At 43.3% G+C, this 27833-nt stretch overlaps 1 protein-coding gene across 4 annotated transcripts in view; it reads left to right on the forward strand.

The window, feature by feature from the left end:
- The window catches only part of plxna1b (plexin A1b), a 169870-nt gene that overhangs the window by 98215 nt on the left and 43822 nt on the right, over nt 1–27833 (forward strand). For all 4 annotated transcript variants that reach the window (XM_072382564.1, XM_072382566.1, XM_072382565.1 and 1 more), the window contains exons 9-10: nt 1179–1293; nt 16198–16398. In XM_072382564.1, the coding sequence (XP_072238665.1) occupies nt 1179–1293; nt 16198–16398 (316 nt within the window). The remainder of the gene's footprint in view (nt 1–1178; nt 1294–16197; nt 16399–27833) is intronic.

A 27833-nucleotide genomic window follows, 5' to 3' on the forward strand; every position in this document is an offset into this window, starting at 1 on the left:
CTGGAAGATACGGTTGAATACTAATCATCCTGCTGACTTTCTTACCTTGACTTTATTAAATGTACGGTTTTATTGTACTTCCACCAAACCGTATGCTCGCACAAACCCCCAATAGCTAAATGAGTCACAGTCATGAAGTTCTCAAACTGAACTGCGTGAACTGCAGTTTAGTAAGCTTTGTAATAAGATGAAACAATTTTCTTTAACACATAATGGTTATATTAGATAATACTACACGCTTAAATGAGAAATTAAGTGGCTTTGCATGTCTCTAGGGTTTAGAGAGCACCAATAACATGAAGCTTTGCTGATGAAGTGCATACTTAAACTTGTCTGACTCTCCTCCCTGGGTTTCTTTAGACGTAAATACACGCGTAGAGATTTCTAAACACACAGGAACGTCCAACCTAATGTTCCCCCTTGTCTCCCGTGAGACACCCACTGCCCTTTTTCTCCCCCTTCTCTCTCACGATACCTGGCGTCTACACTTCTGTCAGGGAAATCCACCTGCTTTTGATCTCTCCCTCCCTCGTCGCCTCTCCTCTGTCTCCCGTCTTTCTCTTTCAGCCTGTCTGTCGGCGCCTTGCCTCAGCTAAAGCAGGTGAATTTAAAATGGTGGAGCACTCTTAGCCTCGCGGATGAAAGAGAGCTTTAGAACAAGAAAAGGGAGAAAAAAAATGAAAGGGATGGAGTGAGAGGCAGAGATGAAGAGACACAAAGGTAGGTTTACAATCAAGTGGATAGAGGGAACGAAAAAGGGGAAAGATATGTAGAATGGGCCGATTTTAGAGGGGATCTTTGAGATACAGCAGCAGCAACCGATGGAGTTATAGACAAGTTGTAACTTCCAGACGGGACAGTCCAGATTCCTCTGAAGATGGTTACAAACATTTCAGAAAGTGTTGTGTGGAAAAAATAGGAAAATAGATGTTTTTTTGACAAAAATGCAACATGCTAGATGTTAACCTATTATTTGAGGCTGTGCTGAGTGACTCAGACTCAAATCTGCCCTGCCATGGGTCCTTCTTTCAAATTCTATTGTTAAAATGTATAATTTGACAAAAAGGAATGATGACAAACCTGTGGAAGAGGTGACACGACAATAAGGTTTCTGTGTCAGAAAGCAAATGGCTTTGCCAACTGTCTGAATGGTGTCCTCCACTTTCTGTCTATCTTAGCTGCCTTTCCTGTGTGAACGGCTCCTTCCCGTGCCACTGGTGCAAGTACCGCCACATGTGCACACAGAATGCCAACGACTGCTCTTTCCAGGAGGGACGTGTCAACAATTCCGAGGTAAGGTGCACCCTGCGGGCTGTCACATGCAGCACTGCTTTCAAATCAATGTGAAATAAGAAAAAAATGGCACCATGTCTTGCTGAGGGTACTCTATTAGCAACAGATAAATCTAACAGTAACATAGCTTTTTTGTTTGTTTGTTTGTTTTTTTTTCTTTTGCTCATAATGTAACAGTTCCTCCCACATGCAAAACACACAATATGCCAACATAGGCGTTAATGTTCCGCAACTACACACATACTTTTACCCCCCACACACTGTGACTTTTGCCTCTGGCTTTCCTCACATCCTCCTGCTGTGTGTCTGCTGTCTGTATGTGTAATAGTGGTTTTTGGCACAGTGACAACAGCTTGTGTACTGTGCAGCAATAATTCTGTCGTGGCCCATAAGGCCATAAACAGGCTGGGATGAATGACTGTATGGAAATACTGCCTTGTTCTTACATAGCCAAATGCTGCATTAGCATAAAAGCTAATATTAATCGTGCTGAGTGGCAGCTACAGCGGGCGTCATGCAAGGCATAACAAGTGTTTGTCAACTGCTGTAGTTTATACAAGGCTGGACACCAACCAGGGTAATGCTTTTCTCCTTTCTTTATTCCTACACTCAGCACACACAGGCCTGTGTTTTTGCACTGAAATTCATATCTTCTCAGTGGACTTATGGATGTAAACCCACTGCTCTCCCAAGTGACTGACAGTTATGCTGGTGCTTTATCACACTAAAGCCTCACACACACACAAACGCACAAAAACAGAATTCTATGCTATCTCTTTATGTTTTTAGTCTGAGACTCTGTTATCTACATGCAGATTACCCCCCCCCCCCCCCCCCCCCCCCCCACCACCCCCTTTTTGGCTAGTCAAAATCACTGGCCTTTATTAATTGGTCAGCCTTCATCCAATTACTTTCCTCGTTATCTCCTCCCTCAACCAGAGCTGTGCAGAATCTCCAAACACGAGCCTGCTAAACCACAGCCTCCGTGCCCGTCCAAAACAAGATGCTGGCCGTGCCTTCGCGGCTCACAGAGCTCAAGTTAGCAGATTAGAGCACCCATCTGCAAGGCGTGGGGAGAGCGTTGGCTAGCACACTGTGAGCTGAAGGAGGCCAGAGGGGTAACGGGTGGATAAACAGGAAGGGCCTGAAGGGATGAAAGGAAAATAACAGATATAAACTCAGTAGTGATATTGGCATGCCATGAGAAGGTCTTTGAGGCATTGCATGTGCTACAGTAAGGCGTAGCTACATCTGTTTACATTAGAGCTGAATTATCACCTCAGATGAAATTATTAGTTTGATTTGACTTTCGGAGCAGCTTATCACTTAGGCCAGAATGTAATCAGCGTTACCGATGAGTTAATGTAGCTTATTTAAGTTGCACATTTTTCTAGATGACAGAGGATGCTGGGAGATTCCACGGGAGATTTCTTGTAGTATATGTCAGAAGTGGTTATGAAGTAAAACGGGATGGCTCGGAGCAAAGACTGCACGTCAAAAAGTGGGAGACGAGTGGCGAGAGAGATAAAAAGATTGAAGGATTGTCACAGTGAAACGGGCAGCGGGAGGAGAGCAGGGATAGACAGACCAGCTGACAGTGGCATGTGGACACAGAGACCTCTCCTGTCACCTCGCCTGTCCAAGAAACCACCGACCACATGCTGCAGTAGAGGATCCATCATCTCCATCACACACACAGACAAAGACACACATCTCCTGCGCTTTGTGTCTTCCATGCAGAAACGTGTAAACATTCTTACAGTGACCTGCACACACACACACACACACACACACACACACACACAGTCATTCATCATCCTTCTCTTTGCTGCCATATCCATTAGTTTCGCTCCCAATGCACCAACAAGTACAGCTCTTCCTGTAGGCTAGGCTTATCCTTTCTCCACTCCAGGGCAGGGCCCGTCTCTCTCCACCTCATCCCTCACAACTTTGATGCTCAGTCAATCCATCTTTTTCTCATTTCTCTTCTTCACCTTCCACGCTCTGTTTGTGACACATATTGGTAAAGAAAGGAGAGAGGAAACAGAAATGTGGCTTTTTTTTCTTTAGTAGTTGGTAAAGTAGAAATGGCTCTGCTTGGAGTCGGTGTGTATCTGTGCTCACATATGCTCGCAGCCTTAATTTAGACCTCAGACCATCCTTTTTTTTCTTTCTTGCCATGCTCCATCTTTAACCTGAATACAAATAGTTGTGTTTAGCATACAAGTGAAATCGGCTGTCCTGATAGCCGATGTTTCACTCAGACCTTTACCGCTCTCTAGTGCAAATGAACGCAGTAGATGGGATTGAGTAAGACTCGTTCTCAGACAGTGATCAAAGGCCAGATAGAGTGCTCACACAGGGTTGAGAGGTGAATGTTTTTCCCGCCTGACTCCATGGTCTGAGCTGTGCTGTACTGACAAGACAGTAGAGTTAAGAGGGAAGATCGAACCGGCCGGTCAAAAGACCAAGCTAAGAGATGAAAAATGGATGTGAGAAGTTCCCTTTTTCATACCAACATGCCCCCCCAATTCTTCCTTACTTTCATTAAATAATTTATTTAGCAGCATCATAGCTCAATAAAAACCAGTGTTCATATTTTAAATGCAAAAGTAGCTTTGACAGTCCTTTACCCCCCCCCCATCATCAGTGATTATCTAAATCATTTATCACCATGTAATAACCCATACGGCTGTAATTCGTTAAATGAATGTAATAAAAGTGAAGGGAATGAAAACTTGGTGTAATAAACAAACCAGGCAAAAGTTGAAAGTGTTTTTTTTTTTTATGTGAGCCGACTTTGTCAAAAGAGGGATGAGATGTGAAGGCAGAGAAATGAATTGACAGAGGGAGCTCGGAGAAAATAAGTATGATGAGTGACATTTCCTAATCAAGAATGCATGAATCAACAATGCTTCCAATGGCACAACAAACAAACTCTTAAATTAAGGAACGACTGGGTGGAAAATTGCAGGAGGGGAGTAGGAGTTTCTTCATTATAAAATCAAATGAGAAAAAAATAAAAAATAAAATTGGAGAGAGACTAAAAAGACTGAAGTGAAACAGACAAAGCGATTTCTCCTTGCTGATTTACCTTTCCCTCTTTGTCTCTTATGATGAGAGCCTTGTTTGCCATCTCTTACTCCAGTTTTCCCTCTTCCTCCTCCTCTGTTCTCCTTCTGGAGCCCTGCAGAGAAACAGTTTTCTCGGAGCAAATTTTTTTTTTAGCCAAAGCCTTGATGAGTTGCAGGCAGGGTTCAGGGTGGCTGGGCTCAGCTATGTTAAGACATGCTCACGTGTTTGTTTCGCTGCAAAGCAAGGCTCAGTCTCACTCCAGCAATCAAGGCGCCGGATAACTTGATTGAGATTTGTGGTACAGCGTCTTTTCTTCTTCTTTTTCTCCTCTCCCCTCTCTTCCACCTTCCTCTTTCTTTAATCCGCCTCTTTTTTTTATCACTCGAGTTTTAGCTTAACAATCAGCAGCCTTACTTTTGAACAGTCCTGGTATTGTTTGTTCAGGTTTTAGGTCCAGACTGTGGGGGCGTTTTATGGGCCTTTTTACATTCCTCGTCTTTCTTCCAAACGAGGTAAAACTCTACTTTCTGTGAGGTGGTTGCCAGCCTGAATACTGTGCTCTGCCGCAAGAATGATTGTTAATGTAAGCCAGTGGTCACTCATATTCTGTCTCTTTACATCTTATCATTTACAAAGCCCATCATTCCTGACGGCTTATGTTTAATTTTGGTGTATCCTCCACATCTGAGTTTCATGGAATGTTTTTCACTGTTTCATAAACTTTAGTCCTGTGCCTCCTTTGTACAGATACACACACTTTTTAAAAGGGTTTTTCTCCCCACCTTTGCCCTTTTCTCGTCTGCCTTTCCCCCATTTAGCTCCATCTGTGGTTTTATATATATATATATAAATAAACACAAGAAATAGGGGTTTTACCTTCAGGGAAGTATTTTCTCTCTTCACACACATATGGTAAATATTCCGTTGGTTAAGAATCCAGCGTGCTCCATCATCATGGATGGCAAATAGCTTTGGAAAGCCCTCCCCCCCCCGTCTAACACCTTTTGAACACTTAAACTGGGTCAGCTATGTCTGCCAGTTTGTGTCACTTTCCAAGACCAACAGTCCAGCGCTCACACCCAGTAAGGTACTGATCTGCAGATTTTTGAGGGCAGGGTTTGAACTTCTCCCATAAGCTCTCTTTTTATTTTCCTTGTCACACAACTATTTCTGGCTCTTTCTGTGTGTACAGCTGGATGCTGTACGCACCGAAAGCCTTCCAGGGGAGACTCGACCACAACATGTCTGGAAACAGGGGAAAAGGCAACCTTGTACGACAACTTACTCTTAGGACATGTTTTTAGAAAGGCCTCCTGATTGATGTTATCTCATTTTCCTAATCTGCACAAGCAGGATGTGCTGTACTACTTCTTGGCGGGGAGTTGTTGACGTACTGCCAGAGGAGAAGATCCGTTTCTGGGCCAGAAAACGGATTGACTTTACAGATGTGGAAGTGCTATCCTTCCTTTAAGCTACTCTTTGGGAGAAAAAATAAAAATAAAGTCAGTGTGGGCACGTCTTCTTCCTTTAACACATTTATAAAGTATATATCGACAAGCAGCAGTCAGTACAGATAAAACGGTGTATCATAGCAGCTCTGCAGTTGAGCCAGCAAGCACATCCACACACTGTCCCTTGACATTACGTTGACAAAAGAGGCTCCATATAGACTGCACTCTGAACAAAGCGTTATAATACACAGGCGCCATTTCTCAAGTGTTGTCTTCTGCTCACACACTCTTAACCGAGTGAATGCACTCATTGCTTACAGACTACCTACATATTCTCAGTCACAGGAACACATGGTCAGTGTTTCTTTCTCTCGCTCCCTTTCACTCACACACACATACATAAACAGTCTATGGCTGACTGGATTATTTGTGATGGAGGTGCGAAGGCCCTGGACCGTGACATTCTGGCACACTGTGTTTACCCTGGCTGGTGCTCAGACACTGAGCAGAACACACACACACACACACACACACACACATTCTCTGGAGAAAAGGGACGTCCCACAGACTGGAGGCCAAGGCTGCTTGAGGAGTCTTTCTTTGTGCATAGACATACGTTTGTGTTTGACTACGCTGTGTGTTTGTGTGCGACTGTCGCTGGTTCTTATCAGGACAAAGCACAACCAGCAGCAGAGGGCTGCAGGGGGCATGCGGGTGAGTAGGCGGGAGGAGTGGGCGTGTGGTTGAATAAAATCATCAGTTTCCTTTTTTCAGTCCCTTCTGGTGTCTATCTGGTGGTAATATCTGTCTCCACTTCCTCATCGTTTTTTTCTTGCTTCCTTTCCTGTCTCCAGTCCTCTTCCTTCTCCATCCCTTCCTCCATCTTACTCCTTTATCCCTTTGCTTCATGTCACCGTGGACACCACTTAGCCCACTGCAGAGCTCATATAAACATACACCTACACACGTCTCCACTCAGTATGTCGAGGGGCTGTGCATAAACCACATTTAATAAGAAATAAGCAGTTTTTTAAAGACGGCACCAATAACTGAGAAAATGAGTGGAGGTGGGATGTAATATCCCTCATGCAGTTAGTCAAAACAATTCACTCCTCCTAATGGTCTGTATATTACACCAGAGACAAACCAGAGACGGACAGAGGTGGTGTAATTGAGAGCAGATGTATAAAAAGAGACGAGTGGAGAGAAAAAAGAAAATGTGTAGAACGAAACCAAGACAACGCCAGGGAGGTAAGTATTAAAACTCTGGCAGTTACACGCTGCAGATTACATTCAGAGTGATGCAATTTATTTTCCAAATGCTCCACAGTTGGAGGGAAGGGAGAGGGAGAAAGGAAGCTGGAACATGGAGAGGAAGTGAAGGCGACATGGTGAAGCAACTCCATGCCTTCTTTGCCAGATGGATCTGTGTCAGACTGTGACCAGCAAATGTTTCCCCCTTAGTTTGGTGTGGTAGATGTGCACCTCCTTTAGTATTCAAACGGCCTCAGCCCTCCAGTCCTCCCGGTTTCTTGTGAAAGGAAACTTTTCAGACGCTTGTCTGAGAGGCATTAATCACAGTTCCACCTAAGGGAAATCAGTGTGGGAATGTATCAGGTGTTTTGGCAGACTCTCTTGCATATTCCTCTAATATGTTAATAGACAGCAGTGTGGTGAGCTGAAGACTTGTAAGTGGTTTTTGAGAACCGGTAATGTAATTCAGCCCTTCATTGACATCGTAGTTCTGCGCTGTGTAAAAAATTCCCACTCAAGAGAATCCAGTCTTTTCTATAGACGCTTATATAGGTGAACAACACATGCATAACCTGACATATATACATCCTGTCTCCTTCTCTGTTGCTATTTTTAGACTCACTATCCCAAAGCCCGTCTTTTTTTCCCCTCCAGCTTTTCCTTATGTTATTTTTTTCCAACATCTGACTGAAAACTCTTCGGTGCACTTATGAACTAAACAGGGACAGCACAGAGGTATGTACGGTGGAGGGTGGAGTTTAGCAAGTGCAACTTGCATTAAGTGCCGCGTTTATGCAGATTTGAAGGACACTTCCTTTGCTAAATTGATGGAAGTGCTTATCCTGAACGGATGTTAAACATGTTAGGCAGCAACCGGAGTTCAGTGCAGACATTTGCAAGTGTGCGTTCGCTTCTCTGTATAATCCGCTCCCACCTGACAAGCCCCGGTGATGCAGCAGGTTTCACCCCAGTGACTGCAACACTGAATACAACATCAACGAAAGCTTAATGAAGAGCTAATGTGAAGCACGCAGGCCGTGTCTGGAGGCCGCACGCGTGCGCGGTTTAGTTTTTGTGCATGTGCGGGTTGGTGTCTGTGTGTCAGTCACAGGTCCCGGTGGTTTAATTATTCAGGCTGTATTAAATCTTCGCTTCTGTGGCCCTCCCAGCCAGCCCGCCTAATGGTGAACACAGATGAATATTGCATATTCACCATCAAGCCTCTAGTGTCTCATAGAAGCGGAAAAAAAACAACAAAAAAACTGCCAAGTCACCGTGAGGGAGAGAGAGAGGCGGATAGAGAATAACACGGCAAAGAAGGCTGCAGGAAAAACAAACTCAGAAGTGCAGGCAGATCAGAGAAGCAGACTGTGATTGAGAAACAGCAACTGCCTGCTGGGACAGAGAGGCATAGAGAGAGAGAGGCATGCTGCGACGGCCAATCTCACAAGACCAGCTAAATGTGTCTGTCATGTTGGGCTTTTCACCATGCTGTTTCGTCAAGTGGCCGTCACTGATTTTTCTTCCAGCCTCCATTTTAGCGTCACCATTGCGCTCCCATGAAAACCCAAGATGGCTCGTGAGCCGCCACATACAAGCTTCAGAGACACTGAGGGAGCCTGTAGAGCACTGGGCTTGAGTTTAGGACCGTAGAGCGATTTTATTTTAATAATGGAATGTTTTTAGCAGTGTTTTGCATCACCACGACACGGGACTTATTGGTTATTTTTGGACCAGAAACATCAGTGTGTTTGATTTTCTAAAAGGGGATGTTCTGTTTAGTTAAAGACGGCGATCTTAAAAAGGGAAAACAGGAATTTCTCTCATCATGTCCATTGCCTGTTGGATTCCTAATGACCAGCGTATTGACAGGGTCCGTGAAAGTGAAAATGTTGCAACCAATTTCAGCAAAACCGCACCCTAAATGTGAAGTGAGATCATTTTGATATGTCTGTCCACTTGTTTTTTTTATGGGAAAATTCACAGTTTTAATCCATCCTCGCTGAAAGATGGTGCTGTCTCCAGAGAAGAGCCATAGGCTGCAGCAGACGAGAGAGCATATCTACCTCCGAAATCAAGGCTTGTCTTTGAAAAGCTGAAAAGCACAAGGTTTGATTGCCGCTGACATATCTGGGTTAGAATGATAACAGGGTGCCAGGCGCCCCCACCCCCCATCTAATCCATACGGAGAAAAAGGAGAAGAAGCTCTCTCAAAAATATTCACACATTCCTGCTCCCTTTTTATTGTTTTATGGCACACTGCGCCATTTGTGTCGAGGGGATAAACTGTGTAGGTTTGGCAGCTTGCTTGTAAGTCTAGGATGAGGGATTAGGAGATGAAATCAAAAATGTATGTTTGCCCGGCTGATACATCAAAGAAGAGTTTGAGGTTGTAACTGTGCATATATAGTATGGGAGGAACGTGTATGTTGGCTGATTGTGTCGAGCTCTTTGGTATTTTAATAATCTATCCTGAATAACATGTATGTCTTCCATTTCCCAGAATCTTGCTTTAATTCTTCATTCCTCTGTACTCGTCACCTTATCCCTCTCCTTCTCTCTCCCTCCACCTCTACCTACTTTGCATCAGTACTCGGCTTTTAAAGAAGGGTGTGGGCAGACAATCTCACAGTTCCTTTCAAGGTTCAAAAAGTCCCTCTTCTTCCTCTGCTTCTGAGCTGTTCTACTTGTTGCTGCCTCATTGGATTGTTCATCACACTCTTTCGCTCCTTCCTCACAGCGAGTGTCTGGTCGGTCACGGAATATATTTCTGGCTTTTCTTCGCTAATGAGCCAGCTTCGTGGTCATGTGTGAACTACACAGTGCAGCGTCTGAGCAGATTCACTTTTAATAACGCACGTACCTGTACACAGTGACTCTGTCAGCGTGCAAATCTTTGTTGATACTGATTTAATAGATGGATTTATTTTGTCACGTTCCTCTTATCGCTGTGGCCAGTACAAGCCTTGAACAAGCAATAGCTTCAAAACACACACACTAGAGTTGTCACGATACCGAAATAAGGAACCACGATACTATACCAGACAAAGTATCATGGTTCCGGGTATTATGGCGATATTGCGGCCTTTTTAAAATTATTATTATTTTCATGAACTGCAATGTATTTGTACAAGTTATAAATACTTAGTAATTACTATGTTGTTATGTGCATGATAAACATAATACTAATATAAATAAAAGACTTAGGATAACAAATCCACTGTCTTTTAAAAAAAATCTGACTATAATGCTTCTTCTCCAACATGAAACATACAATAAACAGGAACTGATTCCCTGTTAAAACTATATTTTTTATGTATTTTCTAGGTGCTTTTACATCTTTTAACTCTTCATTCTTCAGCCTGTACATGGAGCATATAGCCTAATATGAGCCAATTAGAAAATAAACAGGAATTACTAACCTGGTATTGGACATATAAATCTGGGTGACGACACTGCAGGTGTTTTATGAGGTTGGACGTGTTACCTCCTTTGGCTTTTTTTTTTTAGTTTGTTGTTTCTAACACGCTGCGGCAGACTCGCCGCTCGGGCCCGGTGCTTCCGCCATGGTGAGTGTGTGTTGTCCTGTGTTTGTGACTGCTACACGCGCGTCTGGGCGAGACAGAACTTTAGTTTTAAAGCGAATTTTTATCGAAGCGGAACTGTCTACATGAAGTTCGTTCTTGCCGTCAGAAATACACAAACAGCCAATCAGCTAACAGATGGGCGGACCCAGCGTTCGGAAACAGCCTATCATATCCCGGAGGCCACCAGTAACAGGCAAACAGCCAATCATTCAGCAGCTGTGTACTTCGGTTGCAGTGGTTGCCGTGTGGGTTTGTTTATAAGGGAGTAGCAAGCTGTGAGAAGCCGGGAGGATGGTCGAGGCGGCCGCTGTGTAGTGGAAACTGGCACCGTTAGTATAGTAATCCACGGTAGCACCGTCTTGTAGAATTTATAGTATAGTAGGAACCGTAACGATTTGGCACCGCGGGGTACCGTGGGTATCGTGCAACTCTAACACACACACTAACACACGCGCGGTGGGATGCAGAGAAAACAAGGACAAAAGAATATGCTTTCCTTGACTGGACAGTATGATTTATGACGTGGCATTGATTAGTACTGCACAGATATTAAGTAACGATTTACTAGCAGAGTTCTCTTAACATGGTTTCAAATGTTTGTGAAACTGCAAGTTCAGTTGAGTGAAATTGTTAAAAATGAAACAATTGGTAATAAGGAATAGAAGAAATGCAGTCAGAGGTGCAGCCAACCGACCCTTTTCACGCTGTAAATGTTCGTTTACCACAATCATTTTCTCTGTTATTACGGCAACGCTCCCATACTTTGAATATTTTATAGGGCTTTGCTGCAACCTATAAACCTGAATTACTATTTCTCCATATATGGAGTCATTCTTTTCATTTAACCATGATCTCCCTTCTCATTTTCACCTCATGCTTCCTGGCCTCCCAGTCATTGTATATCTGCTCCCTGTCTCCACAAGGATACACACATGGCTGACAGAATAAAATGCGTTTCCACCCACTTTGCGCTCACAGAAAGCACCGCCGCTCCGCTGCAAAAATGTTGTTCAAACAGTTGAATTGATTGATATTCGCACTTGCTTTGCTTTTGTAACGGATGCGTCATTTTTTAGGCCATTGAGAGTGGGTGACAGTCACCACAAAGGTTAGATGTTTTCGTCTTCCTCTCTGGCTTCCTCTGCGAAAGCTCTGTCAGAAAGCCAAAGGACTGTGTCTACTGGCAGTGGAGGCGCCTTCAGTGTTCCTCATATAGCCCTTTGTCAGCCCTGTGTAACACACACACACATATACACATTATTTGTACCAGTGTTCCCCCTCGTCCTCCTCTGTGGCCATCCATGCCATCTCATCTCTCCCCTGGGCTCAACATATCGCTTTACTTCATTATTTAGCGTGTTATTTTTTCTCCTCCCTGATCTATAGTCCTCACATCACAGAGGCGGCTAATTAATTATGGATGGACTTAAGGAGGAGGGGAATCAGAGAGATGAGGGGGACTTTAAAAAAAGGAAGAAAAAAAAAACGACCAGACATCCACCTCATTACAAATGCGCAGTGTTTTTGGAGCTTTATTAATTTATATCTCGTCAGGCTATGCCAAAGCCTTCAGAACTCTTTTGGCTCTTTTAAAACATTTATTTATTTATATAGCGTCCCACTCTTGCTTTTGCCTTCATCCTCCTGCTCCCCAACCCACCCCATCTATGTCTTGATTTTAATCTCTCACCCTCCACATATCTGCATGAGCACACGCACAGGCACACGTTCTCGCCGACTGTCTCATTATCTGCTCTTGGCGGATGTTAAAAGGTGTTTTGCCCACCTGCAAGAGGAGATTATCTCCTTCCAAAGCCGAACGGTGGTTTATTAAATTTCTCCTCATACGTTTTCATTTGCTACGGTAAAAGTGGTGAGGTAAATATCAGAGCACCAGATTAAGCTGAACTTAAAGTGACGGACGGGCTTTGAGAAAGCTTTGGGCAAGGTTGACTCACGTTTGTCATGTTTGTGGAATTCTAGAACTTAACGTTAATTCAGTTTTAAATCTGTTTTCTTTTAATGTGCACACCAAATGTTTTTTTTAAAGTAGTAATAAGGGAGGTAATGTATACAATACATCTTTAGAATCTGCATGATTATACATGCAATTCGAATGAGAACTACAGCACTAGCCTTAGGCAACAAAGCGAACAGCAGCCTTTGAGGGATAACAAATATAGAGAGGTTAGGAGAGCCCTCTGGCTACTTGGACGTCAGCCATCACACACACATTTTGTAACATCAACACTTATTTACATTCCCAGAAATACAGGTTCATGCATGCGTTCTTCAAGCCCAGTCCAATAGGAGTGTGAGAATGAGTTTTACAGCTGTGAGTGGATGTTTTTACCCAACGTTCCATCAGCTGTAAGCTTTGAAGTTGGGAATATCAACTTTAAAGGCAGCTCTGTGCTCAAGCATTCGCATCTGTTGATGTTGAAGCACTTATGACGATGTCAGAATGCCAAGAATGTCATCAAAATCTTGAAACTGAGCAGGTGTTTTTGTGCTGTGTTGTCTTGCGGAGAAGCCATCTGTGTGAGGCACTCCTTCAAGCTTCTTCTACACTTCACAATACACTCCAAAAAATGCCTTTTATCGGTTAAGGCACCGCAAGATGAAGTGACCCTTATGGAGCGAGCTGCTGTTCGGTGTAAACAGTTCATGGCCTGCAGAATTTGTGCGTCAGCAAAAGCTTAAATTGCCATTTGGTCTTTTATTGATTTGCTATAAGACATCTCACTGAATATCATGCCTTCAAATGCTTCCATGGCATTTAACACACGCACACTCAGAGAAAAACACCTTTTTCTAACGACACACACAAACATGCCCTCTCTTTTCCTCCCCGTTGGTCTTTCTAAAAATCAGCTGGATGCAGTGTCCCATCTGTCCAGGAAAACCACAGCATCCGTCTTCACGTATGATTTAAAAGCTGCGAAGTCAGGAAAACAGAGGAAATAAAGAGAAAAAAACTCCAATTTCAAACAAATCTCCAGCCTGGAATATTGTTTCAGTGTATTCTGCCTTCTGTAGCCCTAATGCAGGCTTTGAACTGTTTTAGCACCTGCCACAAATACTGATGAAGTAGTTTCTCTATGAAGAACATTTTCTTTTTCTCTTGTTTTTTAAAAAAATACCGTATCTCACCACTGGTTGACATGCTTTTGGCCTCTATTTTAAAGGAATATATGCCACAATACAGAGGGCTGAATGAGGAAAAGGATACTATAAGATGCTATAACTGACTGAAGATGACAAACAGATGGCTGAGCTGACACAGAGTCGATACCTGGATGAGCAAAACACGGGTTAGCTGCAGCTTGTCCAACAGGCCATGCTAGTTGTTGCACTCATTGGCTTTCACAAGTTAGCTTTAACAGCAGGGAGCGCAAACCTTTTTCTTCTTTTCTGTCTCTTGTGGCACCCTCGGACGATGCAGGCCCGCAGGTTGCGATCAGCAGCACACAACACAGTTCCTTTCTCAGAAACAGGACATCAAAAGATACAAGTGCAAATCAACCTCTACTTTTTTCTCTGTCTCCTTCTTCCGCCTCTCTCTCCCTGTCTTTCCCCCTCACATCAATTTTCTGGAGCTGTCTGAGACTCCAGGCAGTTAATTAAGTAGGACATTGTCAGAGGCTTGGTACATGATGTGGTTGAGGATGGATGGATGGATAAATAGACAGAAAATTCCTGCCTAAAATATTGTTTCCTTGTATCCATTTTTCTATTCCTTTGTTTTTCGTTTTCACTTTGCCTCTCATACACTCCCCATTTCTTCCAATCCCTTTAAATCGTCCTCAAACCTGCTTCAGTTTCTCTTCCTTTTATTCCTCTCCCATTTTCTCCACCCCCTACCTTGCTCCTTCCTTCTCAACCATTCATTTACCCTCTGCGCCATTTCTTCACTCACCCGCCTCCCTCCTAGTTGATTATACACCAGGTCCTGTGTAGCAAGCTTCTTCCTCCTATAGTATTCCCCTCTCTCATTATGTGTTGTGCATGTGTTTGTGTGTAATCAGACACACAAGGCCAGGGCTAAGCAGGCTAATGAACAAACTCCGGCATTGTGTTCAGGCCCTGGGGACTCGCTGTAGCTTCCAATGTACAACAGCGACAGCTAGAAGAGGGGAAAAGAAAAATTTACTGGCAGTGTGGCAGGTTTGTGCTTAAAGGATGAGCTACAACAAGAAGTGATGGAGAGGGTGTGAGGTGACGTGTGCAGTGAATATTTAACAAGGATCTGGTCAGCTTTTCCCTTCCCTTTTTCTGGATTATCCTGTTCTGCTCCTCTGATGTAAAATATATAAGTGTGTTGCCCTGTGCAGCTGGGACTACGGGTTTTCTATATTCTCACAGCTTGGGCACTCATAATGGTCCAAATGAATATATATCTGGCTAGAATAGTTTTTTTGCACTATTTTGATGAATATAACTATATAATATTGCAGTATAACGATAAATAAGACTCCTAATGCGTTGTATCGAGGATCTCTCGCCCTGTATAAAAAGTCCAGTGCAGATTCTCTGCCTGCACATGTCTCCTATTACATGAGTCACTTGTCTTCAGGTTGTAAAATGTTTGATTTGCCAGCAGCGATCAGCTTTGCTATTCTTTTGGTGCTTGCACAGCACAGGGTGGGTTAGCTCCACCCAAGCTTTAACTTGTGTTGTGTAAGATCTGTAACAAAAACATCCTTCTTGTTCTTTCTCTCGTTCTGTGTGCTGATGAGATTTGTGCTGCTGCCAAATCATAGCACGATCACTGTAATGATTTCATTTCTTCCAGCACATACCCAAATGCACATCCTGGAAAGAATATATACAGAACGGACAGTCGTGTCATATTCTTGTCCAATAATCAGATACACACATCTTTAATTAATCCAACTGCACATTGACAGAGCTGTTCATCTCAGATGTCTATGCAAGGACACACACCCCCTCCAGGGCTGTGTCACTCAGAGGATGGGCTGCTTCCAGATGATCTAAACAAGACTCAGATCCAGCCAAAAACATGAAAGACTTTGCATGCACACAAACACGCAACAAACATAGAGCTCATTAATCTCCTCTACACATGGATATAGTACACTGGACTCTGTCCTGCTGCCATGACAGTGAAATACTGTTGTTATGTGAGCAGTTTCATTAGGTAGATAGTATTCTGTAAACTACGGACAAAAAGCTTTCTTGCTCAAATGTTATGCATAATTTCATTCTGTTGTAAAGCCAGTGGGAGTGTTGCACAAACCTGCAACCTATATGAGCAACACATCACAGCGTAGCGCTTTAGTCTCTTAAAGCACATCTGGCATCAAGTCAAATGCAATATGTAACCCAAGGCCTTCTTGCTTTTCAGCTGTTAGCAACAAACGATTTTTTTCATCATCTCTCTTCTCATCTTACTGCTGTTTTCGCCTTGTTTGCTTTCTCTTCTGACCGTGCTGAACAGTCGTACGCTCTGTAACTATCTCCTTTAGGGGATAAAAGTGTTTATGTGGTTCTGTTTTCTTTCCCTATCTCCACAGGATTGCCCTCAGATTCTGCCTTCAACCCAGATTTACATCCCAGTCGGCGTGGTCAAGCCAATCACCTTAGCCGCCAAGAACCTGCCCCAGCCCCAGTCCGGACAAAGGAACTATGAGTGCGTTTTCCACATCCAGGGGGAGATCCGCAGCGTTCCTGCACTGCGCTTCAACAGCACCTCCATCCAGTGCCAGAAAATAGCGGTTAGTAAGAGGAGATAGATTGTGAGAATTCTGGGTAAACTCTCTGCATGTGTGCAGAAATGCTTTTTTTTTTCAGCTCTGTTAGTGATGGAGAACACAGCAGGTGGCGGCGGTGTGTTCTTGAGTCACTACTGCTCACAGTTTGTGATGGAGAAAGTAAAGATACTAATGCAGCACTTTTCTTAGCATAGTTACAAAGTACTTTGTGCTTTACAGGAAGACATGAGGTGACTTAGGCTGTGTTCACACTGCAGGTCTTAATGCTCAAATACAATATTTTTGCATGGTTGTTCACACTCATTTAAATGTCATCAGACTCCAGTCTGAACAGTCTACAGCCCTGAAGTGGCCCGCATGCACAGAAGATGTGGCGTCACACACGACACGCTGCCTTTACGGAAGTAAATATGGATGCTGCACACCTCAGCGTGTGTTTATCAATTCTGACGTTGTTGTGCAATCGGAGCCAACGAAAGTATGACCAAATACTAAAGGGAAGAAGCACAAATGTCAATGATGGGCGATAATGTCTGCCATGCAGTTTTTACATTTGGGTCCCGCCTCCTCCGACGAAGAATCGTGACTTCTCCTCACTTCAGTGAGGTAAAAAGTCGGATGAAATGTGACCTGAACGTTCAGATTGAGGTCGCTTTGAAAAAAACTCAGATATGTATCTGATTTAGGATATAACATATAAAAATGGCCTGGGTCTGATTTGAAAAAAATGTATAAGTGCTGTTCAGACTGTGGGTCACAAATGGGCAAAAAAAGTCTGATTTGGGCCACTTTGCCAGCAGTGTGAACATAGCCTTGGAGTTCTATGGATTATGGATGCCGTTTGTCACCGGTACAAACCACATTAAAGCAATCGAAATGTCTCCTGGTTGCATAAACTGAAGCACAAATGAAATCTTGAATTTTGTCTCGACTGAAAGCATTTAGCATCTTTAAATTTGATCAGTTTAACTAGGTAACTAAATTACGATCCCAATGAAGGCATTGACTTGATCAAGGATAAATAATGGTCCCCCCAGCTAATGATCATTCTGGACACAAATGCGTTCATTGTTCTGATAGATTACCATGTACAACTCGACACTGGCTTGATGATAGTCTGGATAAATGACCCAATACGTCACATTGAACTAATAGTTAACAAATGGATGTCATCGACAAGAATTCACATAAGAAATAAGACACACGTGTATAATAAGGGTTTCGCCAGTCTGTACAGTGTTCTACATCATAACACAATGTCGTAGTTTGTGTAGAAGATATTTTAAATTATAGATCTGTGATTTTTATTGTATTTCTGGCTTTGGCTGGTAGGGATGAGTGTGTGTGTGGACGAAGTCTGCTCAAGGAGGGTTTTTTTTTTTCCTTAAAAAGTTTTTAACAAGAATTTCTGTGCTGTTTGTGTGTGTGTGTGTGTGTGTGTGTGTGTGTGTGTGTGTGTGTGTGCAGAATTTGTAGGTGCGCACTGATATCTGTGCATGCGGGTCCATGCCTGTTAGGTATTAGAATATAGGTGTCTGTGTATGTGTGTTTGTTAAGTTTCAAACGAGCATGACAGATAAGAGGTAGCTGGCGTCGCGCTTCACTGAGGCTGAAAATGTGAAGAGGAATTCTGTCTCTGAACCTGGTTGGGAGCAGATTGATCATGTTTACACCTCCACTCCATACCTTTCCTTCTCCTTTCCTCTGTCTGCATCTACCGTACATCTTTCTCTTTCTCCCTTCCTCCCTCCCTCCATCTGTCATACTTTCTGACTTTGCGACATTCCCTTCTGTCTTCTCTCTGCTTCCTCTGGATGCCTCTGTCCTGGTGTGTTTTTAGGTTTAGGTTCAAGATGAGAGCGATTGCTCCTAATTTTGCTTGAAGTAAGGGCTCTGCAGCTGTCACAGCAACATGTCATACATGGGAAAACGGATCTGACAGATTTAGGTGAAGTAGAAACATCTAGAAGTTGTGTTGTGTTGGTAAACTTTTGCACCTCACCACTTGTCTGTCTGCAACAACTTGTCATATTCGGTTTAGGCAGTCATGTGCATATTAGCTGTCACACACGTGCAGCACCAGCAGTGCTTTCTGTTGAAAGGCTTGATGAGAAGCCTCTGTGATGGTATTTGTCCATATCGATGGGCAGTCTACAGGTGTTGGCACTCACAAGGCAGTTGTTTGTGAAGGCCAGTGTAATTATCTAGCAATAGGGTTGTCTCTCCAAAGAGAGATCTCTTTATTGACTGTTTATTGTAGCTGCAAGACCGGTTTTAATCAGCAGCAAAGTCTAGCCTCAGCCAAAAGCTGGATTTCTGCATTTGATGTCCACCAGCAGTAATTAGCCGTTGGCTGTCAACACTTAGTCCTTATTAGCTTTACAGCTAAGTAAGTGCTTTACAGTGGCGACTTGGCTGCATGGTCAGATATCGATGCAGCACGTATGTCGAGTCGGCATGCACCTGTATTTAGGTTCAGTAGATGAAAAAGGAGCCGGCTGCGTGAACTTGCCGTTAAGGCATAATTCATGCAGATTATGAGTTTAATTATGTGTCATGAATTATTCGGATGAGAGTCTTATTTTAGCACTCGAGCTGTATTTCAAAAGAATGGGGGTCTTAAATATTAGTTTATCCATTTATAGACCGTCATATCTCTTCTCTCACCCACATCCCTCTGTGTTTGTTCTTACTTTGACTATGTTCAGCACCAACTCTATGAATCATGTATGGCTGCAATAGAAATAGACTTTATCTCTCATGCTGTGTACACACGGCTGCCTTGGTTTGTATGCATACAGCTACAAAGAGAAGGGTTAATCATTGTCTCTAGGCACATGGACATGTGCATCCCTCTCTTTGCCTTAGGCTGTGGATCCCAGGAAAGCCTTGTGTTGTGTGTGAGGAAGCGCGTTTCCCTTAGACCAGTCCAAGAAGTCTGTTTTATAGGGGCATTAGGTTGGTAATCAATGGGATAAACACTGGGGTGCTAATCCACAGTTTAGCCTTGTGTTTGAGATACTCTAAAGTGTACTTCCGAAAGGTGGGGAGAAGAGCATGGACAAGACAGCTGTGTTGAGAAGTGAAGTGGGGAGAATTAGGGATTAAGAGTGGACAATATACAAGGACACAAAGAAAAGAGAATATGGGAAAGGATAACTGCAGAGAAGTTGAGGAAATCGTAGAGAAGGATTGGGAGAAGCGACAGAAAGGTAATACCAAAAAGCAATGGAAACTGCAAAAAATGTGGACGAGAGGGAGTGAGATGAACTAGGGAAATTGGACCGTACTAGACCATTTCAAGTTAGATGAATGGAGAAAAGTGAGAGGGAGAGTGATATCAAAAAGAACAGGAGGGGGGAAGATTGGGATGAGAGGCAGTGAGAGAAAAAAAATCAGCTCAAAAGTCTCTCCTGAGGCCAAAACTCATTCTCCTTTCTCTCATACAATATCATCACACCATCCAAAGGAAGATAACTATATCCATGGGATATTCAGAACATCCACAGTCAGATCATGTTTAAACTCTAGTTTCCCATACTTTGCTGTTTTACGGTGACCCGGATAACTGAATACGCTTGCATAGTATCCCCTACCAGTAGGCTGTCAATAGCCCACTGTATATGTGGCACACATGATATATGATGGTGTAACTTCAGCTCCACACTAATCTCATTGCGTATGAACAATATATATGCTCATGAGAGAATTCTATATTTCTGTATAAAGTTACTGTACATATCAACCAATCCCATTGGGGAAAGAGAAAGGGGATCATACCAGCTGAGAAAGAATGCAGTATAGGAAAAAGGACTTGCTTTTGCAAGCGGAGACATGAAACAAGTAAGTCATTTCTGCTTCAGGTGTCCGGGCTTTGATAATTCACGTTTAAGGGTAACGATTAAAAAAAAACTCCCCTAAGCTTTCCATTTTGCTGTGTTGAACTTTCACATGGTTTCTATTGTCATGGTAATGGTTCATCACAGAGTTCGCATTTTCTGACTTTTGAAGTCGGGGACTTTGCCAAACATAATTCGACATTTTTGCCGCCTGTAAAAGTTGATGAAATGGCAGTCTATGCAAAGTCCACCAGCAAATTAACTGGAGAAAAGCGCTGATCATTTTGTGAGAAGAGAAAAAAAAAGAGTCTTCTTCATATTTCTTTGTGCCAGACAAGCCCACGTTACTACTGACACATTCATAGCCATCCGTTAGGCCTTATGGTAGCAGTTAACTCCGGTCAGCAGCCACCAAAACAACAAGCTGGTATCTTCATCTGAGCCTTCCGCTTTTCTGACCTGCGCCAGGCAGCTTCCTGTTGTGTGTGGTCAGACCAAAAGCTGTGGTTAAGGTACAAAGGCCAATAGGAGGCTGAGCTGTGGGCTGGGAAGTTGAACTCAAAGCACCCAACTAGTGCACACACAGGGCCCTCACACACAAATGACCATACTCTTGGGTCAAAGTAGGCTTATGGAGAACAGCTGGAGAGTGTTTCAAGGCTGAGTTTAAAAGAAGAGAAGAGACTCAAACTGTTGAAGACTCTTCCTTTTTGTTCCTTTTATCTCCCTCTGCTGTTAGGTCTTTGTCCATTTGAATGTCTCCATTTTGCTACCCTCTTTCCCTCTTTATCCTCCTTTTTTTGTTTCTCCCTGGAGGGCAGGAACGAGAGGACAGATAATATCAGCGCGGGCCATACACCATTACCTTTCGTCTGATAAACCAGCCGGCCACTCCATCACCCGCTTTCTCCCACCCTTTCACGAGGAAAAGGGAAAGAAAAAAAAAAGCTTACATAGGGGCATGAAGAGAAAATCTAGTTTGTGGATAGGCTGTGTGTGTCTGTGTGCTATTCTTCTGTGTGTGTGTGTGTGTGTGTGTGTGTGTAGAAAGCAGCTGTTTGTTAAAGAAGAGATGCGAAGTATCAGGGGTCCTGATGGCATCCAATTAAGGGAGATAAAATGATGATGAATTGCAGTCGGGCAGCAGAGACCAACACTGCTGTGTGTGTGTACGTGCACCCCCCCCCCCCCCCCCCCCACACACACACACACACACACACACACACACACCCCCACACACACACTCTCATACAGCAAGGCAGCAGAAGAAGAAAGCAGGTTTCCAGAAATTGCACCGTGGAAAAGAAAGAGGGTGAACAGGGTGAGGAAAAGGAGAGGGGGGGAGAAAGGTGAGGAACTTTTAAGGTAGACATTTGAAGAGAAAGAAACTAAAAGATAGTCAGGAGGAGGGAAAGAAGAGCAAAATGAAACTGTTCTGAGAAAGACTGCAGAGGAGAGGCCAAAGAGCCTGCCTACTTCAGGTGGGAAATGAGTGAAGGATGTCAACCAAGACAAATGGATTAATATATGAATGGATGGATAGACAGAGCAAACAGAGGTCTAGAGAAGGGGCCAAACATGTCTGCAGAGAGAGCAGTTAACACAAACCACACTGCTCTAACACACCCCTACAATGTGGCTATGTCACAGAGATATGAGGCACAGTGCTGATACAAGCTTCAATCCTCTGACTTTATGGGATTTGTTAATATAAGTAACTGATGGCAACAGCTAGAAGTGTTAAACCTCTCATTTTAAATGCATTATAGTGGGCACATAAATCCACATGCATTTAGCTAAAGGTGGCAGGAATGAGTCTAATGAGGGCCTTGGTGATGTCCAGTGGAGCGTGGGTGCGGCAGGGCATGGTATGGCCCGGTCTGGCATGGCCTAGCACAGCTTAATGAGATATAAACACTAGACCTGCCACCTCATTCAGGCACAGCACACACCGACTCTACTTTAATTGGCTTGCAGTCTCTGTGTGGGCACTGCATGGGGATGAATTGAAAGAGCAAGGGAAAATTCACTAGAATTTGCTGTGAATAGCAGCAGATTAGAGACTATTCATTGTTGTCATGTGATAGCTCGGATGACACTGATCTGACTTTGATTTCAGGGCTCTACAGCTGTGTCTTATGTGCCATTATTGTCTTTTTCAGCAGGCTTTCATGATTGTGAGAATAATCCACCTCAATGGATGTATGATCGTTATGGTTCTTCCTGCCAATTTTCTATTCACGCACTTATTCATAAAAATGTGTGTTGTGTAGTTTGTGTCTGTTATCAGGGTGAATTCAGTGAGATGCTGGGATTTGAGCATTTATCCATGTTCACATCGGGAATGTTTTTGTTTTCACTGACTGCTCTCCGTAATACGTACCATCGCCCTTACTTTCATCACACACATTCCTTCACCGACCGACACTGCTCCTTTCTTCGCGGCCACCTCCTCCTCCCTCCCAGGCTCCGCCTTCCTCGTCTTCGTCTGCCCTGTCATTGGCTCGCTGCTTCTCTTCCTCTTCTCTGACAGGTGAAGAGCAGAACTCCCACGCTCTTGTCCTGGATAAATAAAATTTAATTGCTGCTCAGCTATCAGCATATGCCAACTTCTCCACCCTGTCCTCCACCCCACTTTAATGATCTGTTTCTCATTTCTGTCTCTTTCCGTGCATCCCTGCAATTTGCAACTTTTACTCCGCATATTCCTGTCCACTCCCTTCTGATCGTGCTCGGAGAAAGTGAAGCTGCAGAAGGATTTGATGTCGCAAGGATAAAACTAAATGTTTGTGAATGATAGATCCTACTGAAAATCCTTTGATATACAGGAATGGTTGCTTGCATCTCAGTAGCTGCAACGTGACTGTAGTGCAGTTTGAACATTAAGTTATTTGCATGATTAATAGTAGTTGCTTTGGCTGGACATATGAAAAATCCCCTGCTAGAAGACGATATTAAATCTCATCTAAACCTAACTCGGTCGACATGGAAATGTTTGTCCTCTCCATGCTGATTGCTAATTGTCATCCTTTGCTTATTTGTGATTGACATCGCTGTTTTGATGAAGACTGCGTGGTCTGTACTTGCTCGTGTGATTAGATAGGTGTTTAGTGGCTGGGCAGGGGAGTCAGCAGGGAGAGAAAAGCCACATGAAGTTGACAGAGGAGAAAAAGGGTGACGATACTGAAAATATGGACATTTCTGCAAACTACTACTAAAAAAAAAAAAATCAGCCTTTTGTCCAGGGAGTAGTCTAGTAAGCTTACACAAGCTTAATGTGCTGGCTGAAAAATAAGAAACATAGACTATGACAGCATTATTTTTCTCTCAAGCCAGCATTTTTCTCCAGCTCCCCTGTCTCTCTTTCTCTTTCCATTAGTGAAGAGAGTATTTGTACGAATGTGTGTGCACATGTGTGCATGGGATTGTGTGAATCTCTGTGCGAGAGATAAGCTGGGTAACTGGGTCTGGCCATGCTCCAATCCTGTTAGCATTAGCGATTAGCGCTAGCTAACAGGGCCCCATTATGAGAGGGTATTGATTCCAAGTTTTCTGACCTCACACGTACAATACACACACATACACACACCCTAAGCTGTGGGAAGGATTACTACTTGATCCTTGATTAGGAAGCCATATCTGCCTGAAAGTTGTGTTTGTGTGTGTGTATGTGAGAGTATGGCGGTATATACATGTAGACTTAGACGTAGTCTGGATGCAGGACCTTATCTAAATTGGCGAAATACATTTCACAAGGACCACCATTCAGTCAGTGTCCTCAGCTTTCCTTCTGCTGTGTCCTAGTTTGACATATCTATCAGCTGGGATGATGAAGAGTGAAGGTGATTTTGTGTTAGGTCAGACTTTTCTGTCATCACTTCAGAAAGCTGTGGAAAGAGAAGGAGAATATCCCCATCCTTTCCAAGGTATAGACTTGCCCGGGGCAGGTTTGATATTTTTAGTTGTCCAGCTTGAGCACACCTTCAGAATGACTAATTATCAGGCTCTGACCCTCACAGAAGGTACTCATTTTTACTTCATGCCTAGCTTGCTTCCACCTTCACCTCTTCTCCTACCCCTCGTTCCATCGTTTCCCGTTTCTTCTTCTTCATATTCCAGTTTGCCTTCGCTCTCTGTTGTTTCTTTTGAAACTGCCTTTTTCTAGCACGTGGTACGCAGCATTAGTGGCTTCATCAATTTGTCATTAAACCATAGATCTCTTTCATGTTAATGTTACTCACTGCTTCATTCAGGCACGTATTAATTGTCATTTACCAAAGTCCTCATAGAGTCAGTTTTCTTATATCAATATGTCATACTGCCGTAACGACCGATACTACCCTTAAACTGGAAATCTGAGTGGCTTGTCAGCTCAAGACGGACCTTTCCTCTCACAAGAGGAAACTCTTAGTCGAATATTCAACTGTTCTTTCCTGTTCATTTGGCTCAAGGTCTCATGAAAAATACGTGGGCACTGCATCTTAGAGTGGTAATACAATGCAACGGAGCACAAAAGTTTGGACAGCGCTTTGACTCTTGTAGGATTATTGGGAACACATGCAATTCAGACTTTTGCCATGATGGATCAGCTATTTTAACGTTTAACTGCAACCACCACATTCTCCTCTAGATTTTTATTTCTTCCCTTTACTCGCACAGCTACTGCCCTTTTCTAGAATAATGCTTCATTGTGTCATTTTCTTGCTGGAATTTGTTGTGCACTGAGTGAATCTTGCACAAGGTGTCTGCTCGTATTCCCTATTGTTTAACAGTTCTGGCTCAGTATGAAAGTTTAAACAGCCTTCAGTGGAATGTGAGAAGATGAGCGTTGGATCATAACCATTCCTACACCCCCTCCCCTTCCCTCTGCTGCCCATTAAACACACATACATGCGCATACACACTTCTCTCTAACTAAATATTAATGCCTTTGTTGAGCAGATTTCTCTTTCCCCTCTCCCAACACAAGGCTCTCCTGTGAGGATGGATGTGCAAACACAGACACATACCTGGAACAAGGATTAGAAAAAAAAAGGTGCGGGGGGGGGGCATGCAGTGTTATTGTTTTAGCTGTCAGCACAACCACACATTCTTTTTGTGTGTGGTTCAGGTTTTCAGAAATACGACTTGTCAGTTTGTAAAGCAGGGTTAAGAGGTCCACGTACATCCATCATCTATTACTTTATCAAGTGGAATTGGCTGTGTGATTCAGAGGGGGATCGGGCCGTCGTCTCATTTGCTGGTCAGCAGAAAAGCAGAGGTGGAAGTGAAAGGTAGCGTGACCTCCTGTTCTTTACTGTGGCAGGTTTTCTGTCCTGAGGGGATATAACAGAGTAGCATGAAGACTAAATTAATGACACTGAGATATAGAGGTGGATTCAGCACGGAGCTGTATGGCACATTCGGCAGCGGATTAGTGAAGGTAAATCGTCTCGTCAGTTCTGCCGCGCGATAGTTTTGACACATTGTAGTGAGAATGACTTCCTTCCTGTGCAGAAAAGATGTTTTCATTGCTGATCGTTGCTTGGAAGGAAGTTCAGACGTACACTAAACCAAAAATGAAGGTAGCACACAGCAGTTATTTATTCACATGGATACTTACTTCTCTTAAGCCTTTGATGATTACCGGTAAACTTCACAAATATTTGCATTTCATTTTTTATAGTGTTTTTCCTTTAGTGGTGATGTACCTTTTGTTCTTCTGGCATAATGATTAGAAACCTTTTCTACAAATGTTTGATTCATCGTTATCCAAACTATACAAATATAGATCGATGGAATTGAATTGCATTAGTGTTTCTGCCTCCAGTTTCCAACCACCATGTCATTTTTTAGAGACAAGTTTGTGAATGTGAGAATCCCAGCTGCTCTACACTTAAGTATGAACAAGACTCATTGTCAAGAGAAGAGTTGCTAAGTTTCAAATACTTTAATCTGCTCCAGCAGCTGACAAATGCCGAGCTATCCCTGGCTGGAAAACACCCCTGTTTCTCTTGCTCCATCTCTGTCTTTCCCTCACCGAGCATCTTTGCCCCTCCTGCCTCTCCGCCTTCCAGTGTCAGCTTGATCTCTGACGTGTCATCTGTTTTCTTCTTTCACTTTCTCTCCTTATCTCCTCCTTGTTGCTGTCCTTTTCTGCTTTTTCTCTTCACCCACATCTTCACAGAGCCCTGTCTCTGGACATGTCCCTTTCTCTACCTTCTGTTTCGCTCCCATTGTCTTGCATGCTCACACTCTCTCAAGTATACTCATGTTCTCTCCATCTCTTCAGCCGGTGAAGAACAAGCATTCTTGTTCCCAGGCATACTGGGTGGTCTCTTTTTGGTCAGGCGGACGGGAATGATTGAACAAGCCCATATGTCGAAACTGCGGGACAGAAATGAAAGCTGACGTCCAAAACGTGTTTTTGTTTCAGTGTCTTATCTTCCTGTGTTTACATGTGCTTTTATTTATCATTTTTATTTCCTGTAGAGCGCGTTTGATCAGTCTTTGATGAATTTGCTGGCGTCCTTCTCTGGAAATTGTCCCACATGCAGGATACATATTTATAGTTTGGGCGCACATGTGTTTCTCCGGAGATGTTTGGTATATGCGATAAAGGAACCCGCTTCATATTTCCTTGTTTGACTGTGGGCGTTTTGGGGGATTGAGGAAGGGGAGAGAAAGTCGGGCTGAGATTGATAGGGAAAGAGGTTTGTACAGAGGTATAGGAAAAGAATAATGAGAGGGAGAGAAAGAAAAGGAGGAGGGGTTGTGAGGGAGGATAGGGAGAGAAGGAGGCGCAGAGGAATGTGTGAAAAGCCAAGGCAGACGTGTCAGAGAACAAATTGAAAATGCCAATTTCACTTTAGCCCCCACCAGCTCAGGCGCTTATAGCCTAGCCTCAGCCTCTCATTCCATGTGTAAATGAATGGTGTCCACAGAATAACACACAATCACCTCTCTCTATCCATCTTGCCCTCGCCATTTCTCCTTCACCCCTGCTGCCGTATATTCTCTTCTCCCTACTTGCTGTCTCATGCTTTTTTCGTCATCTTTTCTATTTTTTTTCCGCTCCACCTACTTGCAATCACTCATTTCAAAGAATTTTTTTTTTTTCAACCATTTTTAAACCATCATTTGTCACTTGTCATTTGCTCTGGATGGATGCACTTCCTCCTCCTTCACTATTCAGATCATCTATCCCTGCAGTCCCCTCTGCTTTGTGTAAACTATCTACCCGAACACACCTAAGCTAATCTTTTCAGCTTTTTATGATTTGGTTATTATTCCGTCTAATTCCAAATAGTTTTCTGGGTGTAGAGCGGCATTTCGGGAAAGTTTTTTGAGTGTGTTGTGGACTGGTGTTCAGGTGAGGCTGTTCAGCAGTGTCACAGCAAAGAGCTGCTCAATAATTCAGTGCTAACATCGGCCTTAAAACACATTTTGAAAGAATTTGTTCTTAACATGGTCTTCAAGAGAAAAATATAATTTCTTCTGAGACACATTGGAACCTTCGTTCTTTATTTCTTTCCACCTTCGGGGCGCTTTAAATGCAAATCATCCAATCACAGAAGCAAAGAAGGAATTAATCAGCCATTCACAAATTGTGACATTGCT

This window comes from Leuresthes tenuis, unplaced genomic scaffold, assembly GCF_036924035.1.
Source record: "Leuresthes tenuis unplaced genomic scaffold, fLeuTen1.0.hap1 SCAF_3, whole genome shotgun sequence".
Classification (NCBI taxonomy): Eukaryota; Metazoa; Chordata; class Actinopteri; order Atheriniformes; family Atherinopsidae; genus Leuresthes; species Leuresthes tenuis.